Below are 21,171 nucleotides of genomic sequence, written 5' to 3' on the forward strand. Positions count from 1 at the left end.
ATTGACCAAAAATAATTATTAACACAAAAGTATGAAGAAGTGTAATTGTGACAGATGTAAATGTTAACATATTTACGTAAATTCAGTTAAAGCTGCACTTTAAACAAAGGTCAGGACAGTTCCTTTGGTTGGTAAAATATGGTTTACTTCTTGAGTTTTAAAAAAACAACTCGAGGGCCGGCCCCGTGGCTTGGTGGTTAAGTGCACGCGCTCCGCTGCTGGCGGCCGGGGTTCGATCTCGGGCGCGCACCGACGCACCGCTTCTTCGGCCATGCTGAGGCCGCGTCCCACATACAGCAACTAGAAGGATGTGCAGCTATGACCTACAACTATCTGCTGGGGCTTTGGGGGAAAAAAATAAATAAATAAAATTAAAAAAAAAAAAAAAAGAGTTCATATTCTTAAAAAAAATAAATAAATAAATAAATAAAAAATAAAAATAAAAATAAAAAAACAACTCGTGTGAAAGAAGCCAGACACAAAAGGCCACATATTGCATGATTCCACTTATATGAAATGTCCAGGATAGGCAAATCCATAGAGACAGAAAGTAGATGAGTGGTTGCCAGGGGTTGGAGGAAGTGGGGAATGGGGAGTGACTGCTAATGGATACTGGGTTTCTTTTTGTGGTGATGAAAATGTTCTGAAATTAGATAATGGTGGTGGTTGCACAACTCTGTGAATGCACTAAAAACCACTGAATTGTAATGAAAATAAATAATGTACATGAGCTTTAAAAAACTCAAAAGTTGCAAATAGTGTTTATATATATTATTTGGGGATGATTATTTTTGAAGAGTCACTTTTATAGAATTACTGACATATAGCCAAGTATAGTCAGTAATGCATAGATAATTAAGTCAAGAAGAACCACAAAATCACCTGACAACTCTTTCAACTCTATTCTTTATTAAATATTTGAGGGTCTTCTGGCAAGTAAAACAATGAACAAATCGAATTTTATTTTTAATCTCCTTTTCCTTATTTATTTCTGGTGACAATGCCATTGAACACTAAAATAGAAAACAACACACAAACAAGAAAGGGGAAGCTTATAAAACAGCTAGACAATTATTTATAGATAGAATTTGAGCAAGTATGGCCTTTTATAGTATATATGATACTCAGTGATACTACATGGGGAAGAAAAACTTGAAAATATTCTGGGGAAGAAAATGTTCTCTCTTATCCAGTTCTCCATTCTTTCCACTGTCAAATTGTTTTGCTTGTTGTAAACTACAATCACTCCCTCTAAACTTGTTTTTAACCCTTTACATAAATGTATATATTCACTGATATGTCATATTCCTGGATCTTCTGGTTTTCTTCAGTGCATTAATTGAACAAATATTTGTTGAAGTCTTTCTGTGTGCTAAGAACTGTTCTAGGGGCTGCGGATGAGCCATGAACCAAAAAGACAAATATCCCTGACCCCATGGAGTTTACAATTTAGTGTGGGGGTTGGGAAACCGACAGTAAACAATATAAATAAACAAAGCATTGTATTTAAAAGGTGAATAAGCTCTACAAAAACAAAATGAGAAAAGGTACTAGCGGATGTCAGACACAGCCAGAGAAAGCCTTGCTGCCCAAATTGACATTTGAGCTAGGGCTTGAGGGAGGTAAGTTAAGTCATTGGGAATCTGGGGTGAGAGCATTCCAGGCAGAAGCAACAGCAAGTGCAAAGGTCCTGGCACAGTGAGCCTGGCACAGTCAAGGACCAGCAAGGAGGCCAGTGTGACTGAGTGCAGGATGTAGCAAGGGGGAACGTAGTAGTCAAGGAGCTGGGAAAGGTAGCAGAGGGGCCACATACGTAAGGCTTTAAAGACCACTGTAAGAATGTTGCCTTTCTCTTGGAGACTGGAGCCAACTGAGAATTTTGAGCGTGAGGGGTGACATGATCTGATTTGTATATTTCCCAGGATCACTCTGGCTGTTGTGTTGGAAATATACTTAGGGGACAAGAGAGGAAGTCAGGCAACCACTTAGCAAGGTACTGTGGTCATCCAGGCGGGGGATGATGGTGGCTGAGACCTAGGATGGTGGCAAAGAACATAATGTGGTCAAATTCTGGATATTTTTAACAGCTTTACTGAGGTATAATTTATATACAATAAAATTCACTCATTCTAAGTGCACAATTCAATTAGAGGGTTGGTGCAGAGTTTTACAGAGTTGTGCAGCCATCACCACAATCCAACTTTAGAACATTTCCATCACCCCAATAGGATCCCTAGTGCCCATAAGGAGTCACTCCTCATTCCCAACCCCAGCCCTAGGCAACCACTCATCTACTTTCTGTCTCTATGGATTTGCCTATTCTGGACATTTCATATAAGTGGAGTCATAGAAAGTGTGGTCTTTTGTAATTGGCTTCTTTCCCTTAGCAAATGTTTCCAAAGTTCATCCATGCTATAGCATGGATCAGTACTTCATTCCTTTATATTACTGAGGAGTATTTCTTTGAATGGATAGACCATATTTTGTTTATCCATTCACCAGCTGCTGAACATTTGGGTTGTTTCCACTTTTTAACTATTATGAATAACGCTTCTACGAACATTCACATACAAGTCTTTGTGTGCACCTATGTTTTCATTTCTCTTGGGTATATACCAAGGTATGGAATTGCTGGGTTGTATAGTAAATTTTTGTTTAACTTCTTAAGAAACTGCCAGACTGTTTTCCAAAGTGGCTGCAGCATTTTACATTCCCACCAGCAACGTACAAGGGTTCCAATTTCTCCACATCCTGGTCAACACTTGTTATTTTCCAGTTTTTTGATCATAGCCATCCTAGTGGGTGTGAAGTGGTATCTGATTGTAGTTTTGATTTGCATTTCCCTAATGACTAATGATGTGCTTATTGGCCACTCCCGTATCTTCTTTGATCTTCTTTGGTGAAGTGTCTATTCAAATCTTTTGCCCATTTTTAAGTTGAGCTTCTGGATATATATTTGCTATAGAGCCAATAGGATTTGCTAATTGATTGGAAGTTTAATGTGAAAGAAAGAGAGAAGTAAATCATGCCTCCAAGGTTTTTAGCTCAAGTTATACAGTATAGAGTTGCCATTAAGTGGGGAAGCAGTGTTGGAGGGAAGATCTGAAGCTTGATTTTTTTTTTTTTTTTTTTTTTGCTGAGGAAGATTCACCCTAAGCTAACATCTGTTGCCAATATTCCTCTTTTTGCTTGAGGAAGATTCACCCTGAGCTAACATCTGTGCCAATCTTCCTCTATTTTGTATGTGGGTCACCACCACAGCATGGCTGCTGCCAAGTGGTATATGTCCGCGCCTGGGAACTGAACCCAGGCCACCAAAGCCAAACATGCTGAACTTAACCACTGGGCCACGGGGCTGGCCCCAGAAACTTGATTTTAAACATGTTAAGTTTGATATACTTATTAGACATCCAAGTAGAGTACTCAAGAAGGCTGTCAGATTTATGGGCCTGGAATTCAGAAGAGAGATGCAAGCCTGAAGATAATGAGGGGGAGTCATCAGCATATAGATGGTATAGAAAGCCATGGAACTAGATAAATCAACAAAGGAGTGCGTGTAAACATAGAAGGTGTCCAAGGACTAAATTCTGGACACCCCAAAGTTAAGAGGTCAGGAAAATAATGAGGAAGCAGCAAATAATATTGAGACGGAGTGGCCAGTAGGAGGGAAAATCAGAGAGAGTGTAACCCACTGCAAGCCACGCGAAAAAAGTGTTCTCAAGAAGGAAGCAAGTGTGTCAAAGACTGCTGATAGGTTTCAGGGCTGGGGATCATCCCTTGGATTTAGCAACGTGGAGGGTGGAGGTGGTCGGTGACCCAGACAAGTGGAGAGACCAGTGTTAGCTAGGAGCTCGGGCATTTCATCCAAAGGTAGAAGCAGGAAGGCAAAGTTCATAGGCTCTGTTGCTGTGGACAGGACAGCATTTTGCAAACTGTAATATGCGAAGGCACCACTGAGGGTTTTGTGAAAACATAGATTTGGATTTAGTAGGTCTAGAACAGGGCACCCAGCGGGCCATGCTGATCCCAGGGCCTCACCATGAGGAGCCAGAGCGGAGGGCTGATTTTATCGGCACTTATTACAACTGTTCTTATCTGAGCACAGATCTAACCAGGAACGTAACTGTCAACTGCTCTGCATTGATTCTAGAGGATTTTCTATGTCCCAGGGGCTTGATGTCATTGATAGTGTAGCTCAAATCTGTAGCTCAAGATATGGAGAAGAAACATAAGGGGCCATGATTGGGGATTGCCCCTTTAGCCGTTTGCTGGGGGACTGAAAGAGGGAGGGGTCTTCTATGCAGAAATGCAAAGGCCAGGGCCCAGCCAACTGCCTGGACAGAGGCCACTGGATGACTCGCTCTTATCTGCCAGTGGGAATGGGCGGGGGCAACTCTTGGAAGGCCCCTTTGATGAAGACTGCCATTATTTCTCCACTATATGTATGAATAAATTGGGACACTCACAGTTCAGAATGACTCACTGAGATAAAGATCTGATGGAGCTCCTGTCTCCAATTCCCTCCCTCACTTCATCTGATTTTTTAAATAACAGCTTTATCGAGATATAATTCACAGAACACACAATTCACCCATTTAAAGTGTACAATTCAATGGTGTTTAGCATATTCTCAGAGTTGCGCACCCATCACCACAATTTTTGAATACTTTCATCACCACAAAAAGAACCCCCTGTGCCCTTTAGCCATCGTCTCATTTTTAAATTGATATCGAAATCCACTAAAATGTCTGGAAGCTTTCTGCTTAGCAATTTGTGAAATTTCACAAAGCTGGGGTTAAGAATCCATCTGTTGCATGAAAACAAAACTGCAGAGATGGAAGTCCTCAGTCAGAGAAGACACTAAAGATAAGACAAGGCGGCCTGGTGGACTCAGAGATGCCAACACATAGTCCACTTAAACCTGGGGGTTCTTTTCTGTCAGACGTGGGGGAACGTCCACTTCAGTCTGCCCCCACAGAGGTGCACATGGTTCCCCGCCATGAACGAGAGCTAAGCGGAACACTGACTGGCCAAGCCCTGGCTATGCTGTGGTTGGGGAAAGAAAAGGGAAACTTGTTTGCAGCTCTGTGTCATTCACAGGCAGGCATGTTAGGTGGGATCCAGCCAGATGATTCAGGCCTCACTGGGCACCCTTGGCAATGTCTTAATTTTTTGTTTCCATCCCCAAAGATGAATTTAGCAAATTATAATATCATTTTGATGATTTAAAAGCAGCTGTGGGGGAGCTCTCTATGTCTATATTTATATACATTTTGAAAGTGAATATAGTCCAAAAATAATAAGTTTTTGAATGAGCAATGTTTTAGTTTGCTTATTAATTAGATCTGTAACTTTTCCATGGCTGTCTTAGATTTTTTAAAAAACATGTGGCATCATTTGAAAAAGATTAATGACTACTTGGGACTTACTCCTATTTGTACCTTGTTTATATTTGAAAGGAAAGCAAGACTATGTCCAATAATTTTATTTTAATTCTATTTTTTTTACTGTCTTGTACGATGCTTGCAATAATTTAACAAAGGATGCAAAACAGCTTGGCTATTTTATCATAATTGATTGCTATCTGTGTTATATATTTCCCTAGGTCATACATACAGAGAATGAAGATATAAAGGCCACTATATTTTATAGGAAATATTTGAAACTGCATTTATATATTTATGGTCTTTAAATTTATAAAAAATATCAACATATAAATGTCCCTTTAAAAGCTGTATGTTGGGGGCTAGCCCGGTGGCATAGCAGTTAAGTTCGTGCAGTCCGCTTCGGTGGCCCAGGGTTCACTGGTTTGGATCCTGGATGCAGACCTACTCACTGCGCATCAAGCCATGCTGAGGTGGCATCCCACATAGAAGAGCTACAACTCTATAACTATGATACACAGCTATGTACTGGGGCTTTGGGGATAAAAGAGGAAGGTTGGCAACAGACGTTAGTGCAGGGCTAATCTTCCTCAAAAATAAATAAATAAATAAATAAATAAACAAACAAATAAATAAATAAAAGCTATATGGTTTTATATTTTATTTTTTATTTATTTTTTTAAAATTTTATTTATTTATTTTTCCCCCCAAAGCCACAATAGATAGCTGCACGTCACAGCTACACATCCTTCCAGTTGCCGTATGTGGGACTCGGCCTCAGCGTGGCAGGAGAAGCGGTGTGTTGGTGCGCGCCCGGGATCCGAAACCGGGCTGCCAGCAGCAGAGCGCGCGCACCCAACCGCTAAGCCACAGGGCCGGCCCTAGTTTTATATTTTAAAATTTAAGTATTTTAAAAATCACTTACTTTTCAGAAAATCAAATAAACTACATGGGTGCCACAAGAAGGTTTGGGAAGGTTCTCCTGTGTCAGGAGAGCTGGCAACCCATGCCAGGTGTTCCTGGCTGATTTCTCCATCAGACGGAGAAGCGCACAGCACCAGGCCAAGGTGGTGTCTATAAACCACACGCTCCTGTCATTGAAAAAACAAACCACAATTTAAAAACAGTTGTAGCTTGCGTGCAATTAACAGGAAGCCTGGACGTTTCTGGAAGCAAACTGATATGCAAAAAAAAACCCCACTTGTTTTATTATCAGATAGTCCTGGCTTCATCTCTGTGTATCCTTGGGCAAGCAACAATCTCTCTCAGCCTCAGTTTCCTCACCTCTAAAATGCTGGCAGGGTAGTTGTGAAGATTAAATAAGATGCTGTATATAAAGTGCCAGGAATCTAGCAAATATGGTGATGGAACATCCTTCCCCCCTTCCTCTGCTTGGCCAACTTCATCTCAAGATTTACCCTAAGGGTCACAGCCTCTGTGAAGCCCTCCCTGATCCTCCAGGGTCCCCTGCACCCCTGCCTTTTCACTCGGTGTCTCTCTCATAGCTCTTAAAATGTAAAATGATTGCTAGCTACATCGCATTGGGGCTTTCCCTGCATTTTGTGGGTCCCGAGGCCTGGGATGGTGTCTTGATCATCTCTTTTTCCCCCGCACCTGGCAAAGTGTAAAGCAATGTGCAATCATTACTGCATAGCATTTCTGATAACGCATAGTATCATCTCTGGAAACCTAATTTTAAATAGTAACGCAAATGGGATTATATGAAGTTGTCATCGGTTCTCCATTCGGATTGTGGGCTCTTCTGAAAGCAAGAAGGCTCCTTCTATAACCTAGGTACTTACAGTAAATACTTCTGAGAGATATAAAAATATTTTAGTAAAACCTTTTGCATTTACTGGGAAATTATAAATAACAAAGCAATCTGACCTAAAAGATGAAGGCCCAGCCCTTGCAAAGGCAGTGCAGCGCTACCAGCCGCAGGCTTCGTGACTGGTATTTAGAAAGGGTAATTGGGAGTGAAAGGAGCCTCTCATCACAGGAAGTGCTCTGGGAAGAGACAGAGCTGCAATTGTATCCAACTTTTTATCTAAAAAAAAGTAACATGGACAAAAGGAAAGTGATGTGGGATACACCATGAAGAGAGCCCTGCTACAGTCAGGTATAACAACTGATGTTTCTGTCCTATGCAGTTGCTCCCGTAACCATGGCAACCAGGATCCAGGCTATACTTGTGCTGTGCTGAATTTCTGTGCTGTTTGTTATTTTTTATTATGGGCCATGGGTAGGGGATTTAAAGTTGGTTGTATTTTATGAAACATCCACTTGCAAAATTGCCAATGTAGGGAAGGAAAAAAATCTTTTTTCTTCTACCCGTCTAGGTTCTTGGCTGGGGCTCTGTAACAAAAGACAGAGTAACAAGAGGAAAGCATACACATTTATCTAATATAAGTTTTACGTGACACGGTAGCCTTCATAAGGAAATGAAGACCCAAAGAAACAGTTAAACCTGAGTGTTTTTATACTAGATTTGATGAAGAGTGGAAAGTCGTGGGAAGATGTGACAGGACAAAATGGCATGAGCTAAGGGGAGTAAACTGGGGAAAACCTAGCAGGGCCTCTTCCTTCAGATTCCTCTCGGAGTCCCTCCATCTGTGGACATAAGGTTGCTCCTTTCCTTGGGGATGCAGAGGGCACCCCTCACGTGGGGGTCTTATGACCTATCTCAGGGGAGAAGGGGGTGGTCAGAGAATCCTTCCTGCCCATGCTGTTTCTCAAATTCCTTCAGCTTAAAATATTCAATATGCCAAGGCGCCAGACTTTGGGTAGTGTGTCCTGAACCCCGTCACCAAGGACTTCATCAACTATAAGGATACAGGGAGACCAGTCTTTGTGCACTCATTTCAAACCCGTTATATGACATTTGGACCATTGCTCTGGCCACCTAACTGGTGTCCCTGCATCCGTCCTTGCTTTCCTCCCCATCTAACTTATCATAGCAGCCAGACAGATCCTTCCTAAAGGTCATTCAAATCTTATCACTACCAACTCCCTAGCTTCAAAAGCTAGGGATGGCTTCCCATCAGGCTTGGAGAAAACCCCAAAGTCCTTATCATGCCCAACAAGGACCCTTGTGAAACCGACGGCTCTTTGACTTCACCTCTCATCTTTCTTCCCCTTGCCACTGCGCCTCAGCTCTGGTGACCTCCTGCTGTACCTTGTCTGTGCCAGGCACCCTCCCCTCTTGAGGCCTTTGCACTTGCTGTTCGTGTAAAAATGATTTTAAATTAAATGAAAGATCCTTTACCCCATGAGCAATTTTAAAGAAAAACCCTTTCTTTTTAGGGGATAAGACACAGGATGTGAATTATTATCTATACTTAGAAAATGTAATGCTGTCTCATCGACTAAAAGAAAAAAACCCAGATTCCTATTTGCCTATCTCTAGATGCAAAAGTCACAGTTGATATGAAACGAGAAAGACTACCCAAATTTTTATGTCTTGGAGAGGAAAGGAATTTCCATTTCAAGTCCTTTTATTTGTCTGCAAATTTAGTTTGCAAAATTCCAGTATAAATAAAAACTACCAAAACCCCCCAACCTCAAAAAACCCTAAACCCCAAAACACTGTCATGAACTAATCACACTTGGTTTTCATGTGCTTTGCTCTTTTATAACCACTGAATAGTTTTTAAGATCATTCCAAGTCACATGAAACCACATTTCGTGAAACTTGAAGTTTTAGGTGACTTTGCAAGTTTCTCTTTAAAAGATCAACATGTTATATCACAATAAGCAGCCCTGAGAAGCCACAGGGAGAAAAGATATCAAATAGAATTCACTCTTGATGGCCTCAAGCCGACTTCTTCAAAACCATTTGAAAACACAAACATATTTTAGTGTTCCATACCTTTTGGGGAATTCTGTCACAAGGCAGGTTAGGTGTACATATGATTAGGCCTTCAGAGCACCAAGAGAGGAATTTAGGAGAGTTAGGAGAAAAGAACTGTGAAAATGTGTAGGTTTATACATAACTCAGAAGTGAACTTGTTAAAACTATAACAATTAACATACTATGCATTTTTTTAAAAAGAACAAATCAGCTATAATCACGTAGAAGGCTTGTCGTGTTTAAACAATTATACAGACTGGTTAAACACTGTTTGCAAAGGCCTCAAAGAAGTAATTTCCTCTTCAATTCATTTACTAGAGAAATGTTGGTAGATTCAAAGGCTGAGGCAATGGACTTCCTCTGACAGATTAATACCTGTTTGTACATAAGCAGAATTGGAACTTCAGACCTAAAGGGGTTCAGGGTATGCCACCCCAAAATACGCCATTCTGGCATAAGGATCATTTTGAGCTGAATGAAATTGAGAAAAAGCAGACACAGGATGAGCTCTCTGCCCTCCCCCTACCTGCCTGAAAGCAGAACATAAATTCCCCTTGTGAATTCCCTACCATGAAGAGGGTAACAACCTTATCACTGCAGAGGAGATGGTAGCTAGAAGAGTCTACACAAACAAACCTTACTAAGTAACCATTCTCTTCCATTAGTGCCTCCCATATATTTACCTTCTCACAGTTTGCTGCCCCTAAAAGCCTAAAGCTCTTTTCCTTTGCCTTGTTACTTCTCTACAAATTTACTGTGCTTTGTTAAGATGCTATATAAGCCCAAGTTCTTAGCACCCCTTTGAGTTACTCATCACTGAGTTTCTCCTGCATGTATCATGCTGTACATGTTAATAAACTGTTTTTCTCTTGTTAATCCATCTTTTGTCAGTCTAATTTGCAGGGTCCCAGCTAGAGAGCCTAGGAGGGTTTTTTCCTCCCCTACAGACCTAAACACATGCCCTTGAGAACATAAAGACTCCCCAACATCAGAAACCAAATGTTAAAGAGTTTTATATACGCTGGAGAACTTGTGTGAAAAAAAATGCAAGGCTCCTTCAACTAAGCACAAGGACTTGAAACAAAATTCTAACTGCGATGAGTTAAAGGGTAACTTTCATGGTTCAAGGGAGATCTGTAAAGTGAGAAAAGAGAGGGGAAAATAACGAGGCTCTGGTTACTCAATGTTAGAGCCTAAAGACGCTATTCATTTAGTCCCACATCTCCAGGAATACATTTCTCAGAAGTCAATATGGAGGCAGTCTTGGACAGTGAATTCGGAGGAAGAAAATCTGGGAGCAGTTTGAGTTGGGCTATTTACGGTTGTGTAGCTTGGGCAAGTCATGGCACCTCTGTGGACCTGTTTCCTCATCTGTAAAGTGTACAGAATAATATTCTTTTCTTAGAGCTGTGAAAAGGATCAAGTGAGAGCCTATTTATGAGTAATTCTCAACTCTGACTGCATCTTAAAATAACTTGAGGAATCAAAAAAATGTTGATGCCTGGGTTGTATTCCATAGATTCAGATGTGGGCCCTCAGCATCAGTGGGCTTTCAAAGCTCCTCAGATGATTTTAATATGCAGCCACTGCTGAGAATTACAGGCCTATTGCTAAAGCAGCACTTCTCAAACTATCTTGAACAGGATCACGTGGGGGCTCCTGCCAAATGCAGATATAGATTCAGATTCAGTAGCATGGGGCCTGAAAGTCTGCATTTCTAATAGGCTCCCAGGTTATGCTGAGCTGCTCTCAACCGTACTCTGAGTACACCAAAGTACTAAGTGGCCACATAGCACAATACAAATCGTCATCCACTTTCTCTCCCCAAACTATCGACTTGCAGTGTTAGTGGTGTGAGCTTCAGCAAAAGACTTTCTTTCCTTCTTCTTAGGACTAAGAATAGTATGTATAAGATTTTAAAAACAAGCATAAAAGGGTTGTACAAATAAAAGGTATCACTCCAGGGGGTTAGGGGGTGGGTGAAATGGGTGAAGATGGTCAAAAGGTACAAACTTCCAGTTATAAATAAGTCCTGGGGATGTAATGTACAGCATAGTGACTGTAGTTAATAATACTGTATAGCATATTTGAAAGTTGCTAAGAAAGTAGATCTGAAAAAGTTATCACAAGAAAAAAATTGTAACTATGTATGGTGACGGATGTTAACTAGACTAACTGTGGTAATCATTTTGCAATATACACAAATATCGAATCATTATGTTGTACACCTGAAACTAATATATTATATGTCAATATCTCAATTAAAAAAACCAAACCAGTAAGAACTCAGCCAAACAAAAAAAGGTATCACTCATTATCTGTCGTTAAGAGAACATTTATTTACAGTTACAAGCACACCCACTTGCTATGGTACCACTGCTCCCCACATTCATTACAAATTACATAGGTCATCATTTCTTCATCTGGGTTTGAATTCCGCACCCAACTTGGAAGGAAAAGTGTTCCTCTGGCGATTACAGTGACTTTGCAGTTGAATTTCTCACAACGTCTACATTTTATTTTCTTTGTCTGTGTGCCCTCCATTGCTTGGGGAAGGTAATGTTCCTGTAGGCAAGATTCCGCGTAGGAGGCTCTCAACTGCTTCAGTTCCTTGTTTGCCATTTCCATGACAGTCATTTCAGCAAATTCTCTCGGAGACATGGTGCCAGAGAGCAGGTTTTGTTGTAAGTGAGAATTTTTGGGGTTCTTCAGATTGGCAACTTTGCTTCTGATACAAGTTTTATATTTTTTGAGGTTCTTTGAATAAAGGGCAAAAATGTGCTCTTCAATTTTTCTTGCAAAGTTCTGCCACACATCAGCTTTGGGCTGATGTGTGGAAGAACTAGTTAAAGCTTGATAAAGAAACTCTGTGCATTTAGTTCTCATGGGCACTGCGGGATCCAGCAACTCATTTGATCTACTGTCAGTGGATTTAGGGTCACCATCCCTGAAATGCTCTTCCTTGGGCTCCACTGGACTGGTGCTATTTTCAGGCACAATCATTTCAACGGCTTTTGCCATAACATCTTGAGATGATAGCAGAGAATCAGAACTGGAGACGCCCAATATCTCATCCTGACTTGGGTCATGAGAAAGTCCTGAATTTTCTTCTTTATTTCCACCCACAGGGAATAATTTAGAGCTGTCCCTTTGTTTGAAGTGAGTATACTTATACAGAGCTTTCCATTCTGACAGCAAACACTTGGCTTTCTTTTTCAAAGCCACTGTCGGGCAGTTTTTGAGGACTCTGTACACAGCCCTGACCACATCTGTCTCCTGGAGATGCTCCTTAGTCACACCAAGAGTTTCTAGCTCAGTAAGGTGGTTGCCAAGATCCTCAAAATTCCTTTTAGCCATCAGTTGCTCAATAAGGGAAGCTCTGGCAGCTATCTGGTTCTTGTCAGACATCTTTACAGCTGCAAAGAAAAGAGAAAAGAGGTTTCCATTTTCTTAAGCTAGCATTTGCCAGTCACAGTTTCCTGACAGTAGTGTAGCACTTCCTGCCAGTTACCTACGCAGTGTTTTCTGAAAGAGTTATGTAATATGAATGGGTACAACATGTTAGAAAACGGAATCTGCAATGTGTATGGTTTAGTTTCAAAAGTTTGAGTCTCAGCAGTTAAAAAAAAAAGCAGCACTGCAAACGGCTTCTGCACGAACAATTGCTTAGAAGAAGCTTGCTGGAGTTGCTGCTTTAGCTTTTTCTATCTCTAATTTTACAAATCAATGATTTTTCCAGATCAACATTAGTCAATTCCTTTGGATGGAATTTGGTGATCATGCTGGGAGTGAAAGCATGCAGTGTCAACATCAACGGGGTAAGGCTGAGCAAGGCCAGACTATTTCCCCTCCATATGCAGCTGTATAACTGAACTACCCGCTGATTTTATAATCTTTAAGTGTTACTTTTCTGAATATAAAAGAATGAAAAACAGGGCAAAAAGGGGATGCTAATATCGCAAGGAATCTAAAGACATCGTGAGACAGCACAGGTTGGGAGGCAGCCAGAGCCAGGTCTGATGGGCCCCAAAAGTCAACAGGCCACACTGTGCTGACATCAGAGTCTTCTGAATGACGGGGTAAAGGTTCAGACTAAGCGATCCAGATGATTTATGACTTTGGACTAACTGGTCCCTAGGTTCCATTAACTTTTTTCTTTTTTTAACTTTTAGGTGTAAAAAGTTGCTTGATGATTATGTCTGTGTGAATCTCATCCCGGGCAGGCAAATGTTTGCTTTATCTGTATCTATTTCTCTCTCTACATAATGTACGTAACCTTGCATACATAAGCCCTTGGATCTATATCTGTCTGTCTGGTCTAAATGGGAACATAAGCATCTTGATGGCAGGGGCCCTGTCTTTCCAAAAATCTATAGCCTCCCGTTTTATAGCACTTGATATTAAACAACCATCACTGAACACACACAGGCTAACAACACTGAAGCAATTACAGCGAGATTAAGGCAGTGTTCCTAAAAGCCATACGATAAGTGCCGTAGAATGTAATGTCCTTTTAGTTAGGAATTCTACTTCTATAAATTCACTTTAAGGAAATAAGAGATGTGGAGGTTGTATATGTAATAATTTTCTTCAAACTTAGAAGAAACTGGAAGGTCTCAAATAGTTAAAAAATTATAGTACACTCCTAGGATGATATAATAATATGACCATTTGAAATCATGTTTTTGGAGAATATTTAATGGCATGGAAAAATAACCATAACATAATGTTAGGTGAAAAAATCAGGTATAGGGCCGACCCCGTGGCTTAGCGGTTGAGAGCACGTGCTCCGCTGCTGGCGGCCCAGGTTTGGATCCTGGGCGTGCACCGACGCACCGCTTCTCCGGTCATGCTGAGGCCGCACCCCACATACAGTAACTAGAAGGATGTGCAGCTATGACATACAACAATCTACTGGGGGCTTTGGGGTGAAAATAAATAAATAAATAAAATCTTTAAAAAAATCAGGTATAAAACTATGTAGACAAAAGATCAAACAGAAAGTTATCATGTGATTCAGCAGATCTACCCAAGAGAAATGAAAATATATGTCCACACAAAAACTTGCACACTAATGTTAATAGCAATGTTATTCATAATAGCCAAAAAGTGGAAACAACCCAAATGTCCATCAACTGATGAATAAAAAAATGTAGTAGATCCATACAATGGAATGTCATTTGGCAATAAAAAGAAATGAAATTCTGATACACGCAACAACATGGATGAGCCTTGAAAACACTGTGCTAAGTTAAAGAAGCCAGACACAGAAAATCATATGTTGTATGATTCCAGTTATATGAAATGTCCAGAATAGGCAAATCCATAGAGACAGAAAGTACATTAGTGGTTGACTAGGGCTGGGGTGGAGCGAGTGAAATGCAAAAGGGGAGTGGCTGTTAACGGGGGCAGAGTTTTTCTTAGGGGAGGTGAAACTCTTCTGCAGCTGACTATGGTGAGGAGCTGCACAACTGTGAAGGGACGAAAAACCACTGAGGGGTCCACTTTAAACAAGTGAACTACATGGTATGTAAATTCTATCTGAATAAAGCTGTTATTTAAAAACAACATATAGAGTCTGATCCAAAGTTTATTTAAAAATCACACGAGAAGAGAAAAGGCCAAAAATAGATACACAAAATTCTAAACAGTGGCATTTTCTGAATGGTAAGATTTTAGGTGATTTTTGTTTGTTCTTTTACTTTTCTGTATTTTCTTTTTTTATTTATTTATTTTTTTGTGAGGAAGATCAGCCCTGAGCTAACATCCATGCCAATCCTCCTCTTTTTGCTGAGGAAGACTGGCCCTGAGCTAACATCCGTGCCCATCTTCCTCCACTTTTATGTGGGATGCTGCCACAGCATGGCCTGACAAGCGGTGCGTCGGTGCGTGCCGGGGATCCAAACCCGGGCCTCCAGCAGCGGAACACACGCACTTAACTGCTATGCCATGGGGCCGGCTCCTCTTTTCTGTATTTTCTATGATGACTATGTATTATTTTCATAATCATAAAAGTTATCAGTCTAATATAATTTCATGATAAACCATATACATTTAAGATATTTGCTATTGAAAAATGGTATGATAAATGGATCGGTCAACTTCTACCTTCCCTCTGGAATCAGAATATCATCTCTGAAAGGTGCTACATCACCTGTGGCTTTGCATTCAGATTAGCTTCCACAATTTCCTCTGAATCATCCCTCAAATTCTATCCCAGAATACGAAGAGTAATATACCCTTGGCCACAACTATGAGGTTCCTACTGGTGTTCCCCTGTTGGGACAGCTCAAAGATGACCAAGATTCCGAGTCTTGCATTTTTACCACCAGAGGGTGCTGGAATATAGAAACCTGGGCAGTCATTTTTCTTTATTTAAGTAAGTTAACTGTCACTTAGTGGGCCATCAATTCAGGATCTTAAGTGGCTATTTATCTAATTATCAAGAATAAGTGCTTCAAAATCATTGTTTTTCCTTTCTAAAAGTCCATCTTTAAAGACTGAAAACAGTAAAGAGGTCTTCCTAAAAATCAAAGGCTCAGTAAACAAAGAACAGGCAAGATAGTACAGAAAAATAAAAAATACGTGCCCTCAATTGCTGAACATTTCTCTCAGAATTGTCTGCCTGAGATCTTGGGACCTGGAGGAAATCAAGCTGCAATGTCACAATAAGGTCTCAGGCTGCTCAACACACTTGAGCCCTCCCCCACTTGTTGGAAAATTTCCTAACAAAAAAGAAATATTCACCTTGCTCGCATTCTATATTCATTCTATATGCATCACTACCCAGAAATCAAGATTGAAGCTTGCTGCAAAGTGGTTAATAAGAGACTGGTCTCGAATGCCCACAAAGAGGTTGGGTAATATTTAACTCCGGTCAGAATTTCTCACAGAAGGGTCAGGGTTTCAAGGGGATTCTAAAGGGGAACTGAACTGTAGCTCCGGGGCTTCAGCGTGATGGGAGCAGCAATTTGTCTTCCCAACAAAACCTTTTCTTTACTCATGCAAATCTATAGAAGTCGATGTATTCATGTATAAGCACTTTGCTCTTCATTTCATATGTCCTTTTATTTACCTCTCCTCCACATTTATTTATTTTTAGTTTTTAATTGTGGTAAAACACACATACCATAAAATTTACCATCTTAACCATGTTTAAGTGTATGGTTCAGTAGCCCTAAGCATATGCACATTGTTGTACAACCAACCTCCAGAACTCTTTTCAGCTTGCAAAACTTTGTACTCATTAAACAACAACTCCCCATTCCTCTCTCCTCTCTCCCAGCCCGCGGCAACCATCATTTTACTTTCTATCTCCATGAGTTTGACTACTTTAGATATCTCGTATGAGTGGAATCATACAGTATTTGTCCTTTTCTGACTGGCTTATTTCACTTAGCATAATGTCCTCAAGGTTCATCCGCGTTGTAGTACGTGTCAGAATTTCCTCCCTTTTTAAGGCTAAATAATATTCCATTGTATGGATAGACCACATTTTCTTTGTCCATTCACCCATCCATGGACACTGGGGTGCTTCTGCGTTTTGGCTATTGTGAATAATGCTGCTGTGAAAATGGGTGTACAAACATCTCTTTGAGACCCTGCTTTCAATCTTTTGGGTATATACCCAGAAGTGGGATTGCTGGATCATATGGTAATTCTATTTTTAATTTTTTGAGGAATTGCCATACTGTTTTCCATTCTCCATATTTTAAACAGCATTTAAATCCTGTCCAACTTTCTATTCCCCCTTTGGGACAATCATGTGGATATAAAGCATTTATTGTCCTAGGAAGGTATAGTGTGGAAACAACTGGGATACAAAATTTTGAGAACTGCCATAAAAAGACAAAGTAAGCTGTGTGTTCAGTTTAGAGTTCTATAGTTCATTCAATAAATATTATGAATCTGGTACATGATAGACAGTCTCTCTCTTGAAGTGGTTGACAGCTCAGTGGAAGGAATATAGACAAGACACTGGCGAATTACCACCTGTGGTATCTCCACAAGGTAGACACTGGCCTGCTAGGGGACCCCAGGGGAGGAATACTGAAACTGAATCTGGGCTTTCCATCATCTGGCCAGCTCCAATTTCTTCTTCACTGCCTTCGCTCCGATTCACAGCACTTTGTTAGAGAGATCATCCTCTAGCACAGATCTCAGCAAGATATTCCCTCATTTTCCCAAGTAAAGCCCTCCAGAGCCTCCCCTCTGCTCTCAGGATGGAGCCCACCATCCTTGGCCAGGTGATGAAAAGCCCCCTTCCAGCCTCCTCTGTGACCCCACTGAACCCCAGACAGGCACTGCCCATTTCACAGCTCTGTGCCTTTGCTCCAGCAGCTCCCGGAGCCTGGCCTCTCTTTCAACATGAGCATCAATCCTGGTGCAAATCCAAATCATCTGGAGAAATTAAACAGCAAAAACAAACAAAAAAAACAATGCCAGGGGCTCATCCCAGATAGAATGAATTAGAATCTCTGAAGGTAAGCCTGGGTATTTTTTCGGCTCTCCAGGTGATTCTGATTTAAACCAGAGCTGCCATCACTGCTCTGTGCACACAGGCATAACTCCCCTCCCGCAGCAGGACCATCCCAGTTACATTGCCATTGGCCCAAAGACAGCTCCCATCCTGCTCTAGACTGAACGCACAGAATCGCTCTGACTTCAGATTTTGCCAGATGAGTCCCACTAAATCAGGAAACATAAAAAACACCTGCTTGCACAACTCACCTGAGACCCTTCTCTACAAATGACAACCGATGACTGCAATGTTTTAAGTGTCATCATGCACCCAGTTCCCCATACTCACTCCCTGACTTACCTCTTAACAGTAGAAGGCAGTGTACATTTATTGAGCAACTCTACCCGCCAGACACACTCACGCCATCTCAATCCTCACTGTAACCCGAGACAGGTATACGGCTTAGCTCCATCTTATAGATGAGGAAACCTGTTAAAAACGTCAAATATTTGCACGGTGTTTTTTTCATGGTGCTTATCACATTAAATTTTTTTTTTACTGTCTGCCTTCTCCAGAAGACCATAAGAAAAGAATGCCCTCTGTTTCCCTGATACACACCTGGCCAGTGCTTACTACTACTCAACAAAGTGTTCTTGCTAAATGAGTGACGAGCATCCAGGATGCTCTCTCTCCTCTCTGCTTGTGAGCTTCATTTCTTTTCACTACAGACCAGCTTGCGTGTACCCACCATACCTAAGCCCAGTGCTTCTCAGCTTCTTCCACGGGAGACCAACCTCATCTCAATTCTAGTTCAAAAAATTCTAGTTCAAAAAAAAAAAAAAGCATGGTGCCTACTGTGGGCTAATCAAGTGGGTCCCAGGAGTCAAGCAATTAGAGGATTAGGAGGGTCAAGAAAGTACAGTTCTCAGAAGGGGTACTGAGCACGTTGAGTAAGTTTCTTGACCATTCGGTGCCTCAAATTTCCTCATCTACAAAATGGGGGAAATCCAACATCCTACAATTAATATGAGAATTAAATGAGAGAGTCCTTACAGAGTCCTCAGAACTATGCCTGTCACACAGTAAGACTGACCGACAATTACACAGGCCTACAATGAAAAGGTTGACATATATCTACCATACCAGGCATTGTTCTAGAGCAGGGGTTGGCAAACTTTTTCCGTAAAAGGCCAGATAGTAAGTATTTTAGGTTTTGCAGGCCATCCAATCTCTGTATGGACTACTCAACTCTGCTTCTCTTGTAGCAGGAACGGCAGCCACAGACAATACATAAATGAATGGGTATGGCTTTGCTCCAATGAATCTTTTTTTCAAAGACAGGCAGGCTGGATTTGGCTGCAGGCCATAGTTTGCTGACCCCTTTCTAGAGCAATGCTGTCCAATAGAAATATAATGCAAGCCACAGATATAGTTTAAAATTGTCTAGTAGCCACATTAAAAAATAAACAGGTAAAATTATAAAACATTGTCTTTAACCCAGTGTATCCAACATACTGCCATTTCAACATGTAATTGATATAAACAAATTATTGATACTTTACATTCTTTTTCATACTAATTCCCCAAAAGTTGCTGTGTTTTACACTTACTGCACATTTCAATTTGGACTAGCCACATTTCAAGCGCTCAATAGCCTTATGGAGCTGGTGGCTACCATATTGGACAACACAGTTCCAGAGCATATGCTAATCTACATAATGCTTAGATACACACCTATACCCCTCGCTTCTGAATACATATCAAAAATAAAGTTTATACAGTGGCAGCAACAGTAGGCCCTAAATATCTGTTGACTGAATGCATATAAAAGCTTCTAAATATTAACTAATACTACAGTATGGGCAAGGTGCACACATCTAACCTAAACCCTGAGAAGTAGGAAAGATCAAAGAAATTTTCAAGAGCTGGTAACAAATCAGCAGTAACCTAGATCTGTTTAGATTTTCAGATGTAAGATCTAAAGAGAAATTTTAAGTTTCTAGCCTTAACCCACATACACTTCTCCAGTTACACAGAGAGCCCCTTCCTCTGTGGAAATAAATGATACCAAATATTGCTAGGGGCGTCGCAGTTCCTGTGCAGCCACCCAAATACTGCGCTGGGGCCCTTTCACGTTATGATGATCCCTAGCAAAGGCGCAGCGAGGGGAAGGGACCAGCCCAAAGGCCCACTCTGGCCCGGGGTCGGGTTCCAGTGGGTGGGGCGGAGCGACAAGCAAAGCCTGCCGCGAGCTGTCCAGGGGTGACAGCCCAGCACCCAGCACATAAGCAGCGGCGGCCCCGACGGATCTGCCCACCCCGGTGATGTTGGCTGGAGGAGGGGAGGGGTGAGGGCACGTTCGGGCCTCCCCGGGCTCGCCGCCCGAGAGCCTCCCCGAGCAGGGGTGGGCTTCCACTGGAAACAACAGCTCGCCGTTCTGCCAGGGCAGAGACTCCAGCGAACCCGGAGCGTAGCTCACCAAGCCGGGCAGGCGAAGCCCCGTAGCTCTCGGAGGCCCCTACGTCCGGAGAGAACTTCCGGGCCCCAGGGCGGGACCACGAACGCTCAACCAATCCAAGCCCGCAGACTAGAGAACACAGTCCCGGGACCCAGCGCATGCGTGCTAGGGAAATGGGGCCTGCGCAGAGCGATCACTGGCCTCTCCGTGGAGGAGGTCGTATGGCTCGGGGCGGACAGTCCGGGATAAGGGCCTGAATTGAAAGAAACTAACCTCCTAATGTTTTTGAGCAGCAAAGTTCGTTGAACTGCTCTACAACGTACCGTTTCTGTTTTCAGTCAAGCAATGCTCAGCTAAATGTGGACAAAACTTGGGACAAAAATGTGAATTATCGATTTATTTAATGCAGTAATTAATTCAACAAGTGTTTATTTCACCCCTAGCATGCATCAATTGATATGAAAATAGTAGACATTCATTAAGTAGCCTGGTGCATCCTGCACTTCTCACATGTACACATTCTTTCCCTGTAGGAGCCAATAAAACCGAGGTGATGGTGGAACTAGAGAATGTGGCAGCCTTCTTTGCTGATCCCCTGCTATAAGTTAATTTGGGGCAAGGTTCAAAACAGCAGAGCTTTGCTCTGGCTTGGATGCTGTCAGGAAGCAGGGTGATTTTGTGATTGAGCAATGTAATAAACATTACCTAGAAGGAGGGAAGACAAGACCAAGACTAAAGTTGTGATTAGTAAAGAAGCAGCTACTCAGTTCTAAAAACTGTTGAAATACTGCAGGTCCATCCTGAATATAACCTGAGACTTTAGTTTCAAAAGCCTGTTGCTATAAGATTGTTTCTATCACAAGAACAAAGACACCTATGAATCTAATTTATTGAACAGGCTGGGCTCTTTATGGTATAAGTAAGAAGAAACTTTTTTTTCTCACCATTCCCTTGAAACAAGCCCTGTTGGCTCTCTCCCCTGCCCTTTGGTGGTCAACCAGACAGTGCTCCAGGTCTG

General features: G+C 41.6%; 1 protein-coding gene across 2 annotated transcripts; it reads right to left on the reverse strand.

Moving 5' to 3' along the window:
- Positions 1-11,554: 11,554 nt before the first annotated feature.
- TCEANC (transcription elongation factor A N-terminal and central domain containing) lies at positions 11,555-20,259 on the reverse strand. 2 transcript variants are annotated; one of them, XM_004435118.3, is made up of 3 exons: positions 20,175-20,259; positions 18,056-18,184; positions 11,555-12,650 (listed from the first exon to the last, which is right to left on the reverse strand). In XM_004435118.3, exon 3 carries the CDS (start codon positions 12,640-12,642, stop codon positions 11,581-11,583), a length of 1,062 nt encoding a protein of 353 aa, XP_004435175.2. In that variant the 5' UTR covers positions 12,643-12,650; positions 18,056-18,184; positions 20,175-20,259; the 3' UTR covers positions 11,555-11,580. The 2 variants fall into 2 exon arrangements, with proteins under 2 accessions (XP_004435175.2, XP_087282622.1); XM_087426496.1 differs by lacking the exon at positions 20,175-20,259 and adding an exon at positions 20,013-20,151.
- Between the last annotated feature and the right edge of the window lie 912 nt (positions 20,260-21,171).

The sequence above is a fragment of the Ceratotherium simum genome, chromosome X (assembly GCF_057802395.1).
Source record: "Ceratotherium simum simum isolate JZ-2026a chromosome X, ASM5780239v1, whole genome shotgun sequence".
In the NCBI taxonomy this organism is placed as follows: Eukaryota; Metazoa; Chordata; class Mammalia; order Perissodactyla; family Rhinocerotidae; genus Ceratotherium; species Ceratotherium simum.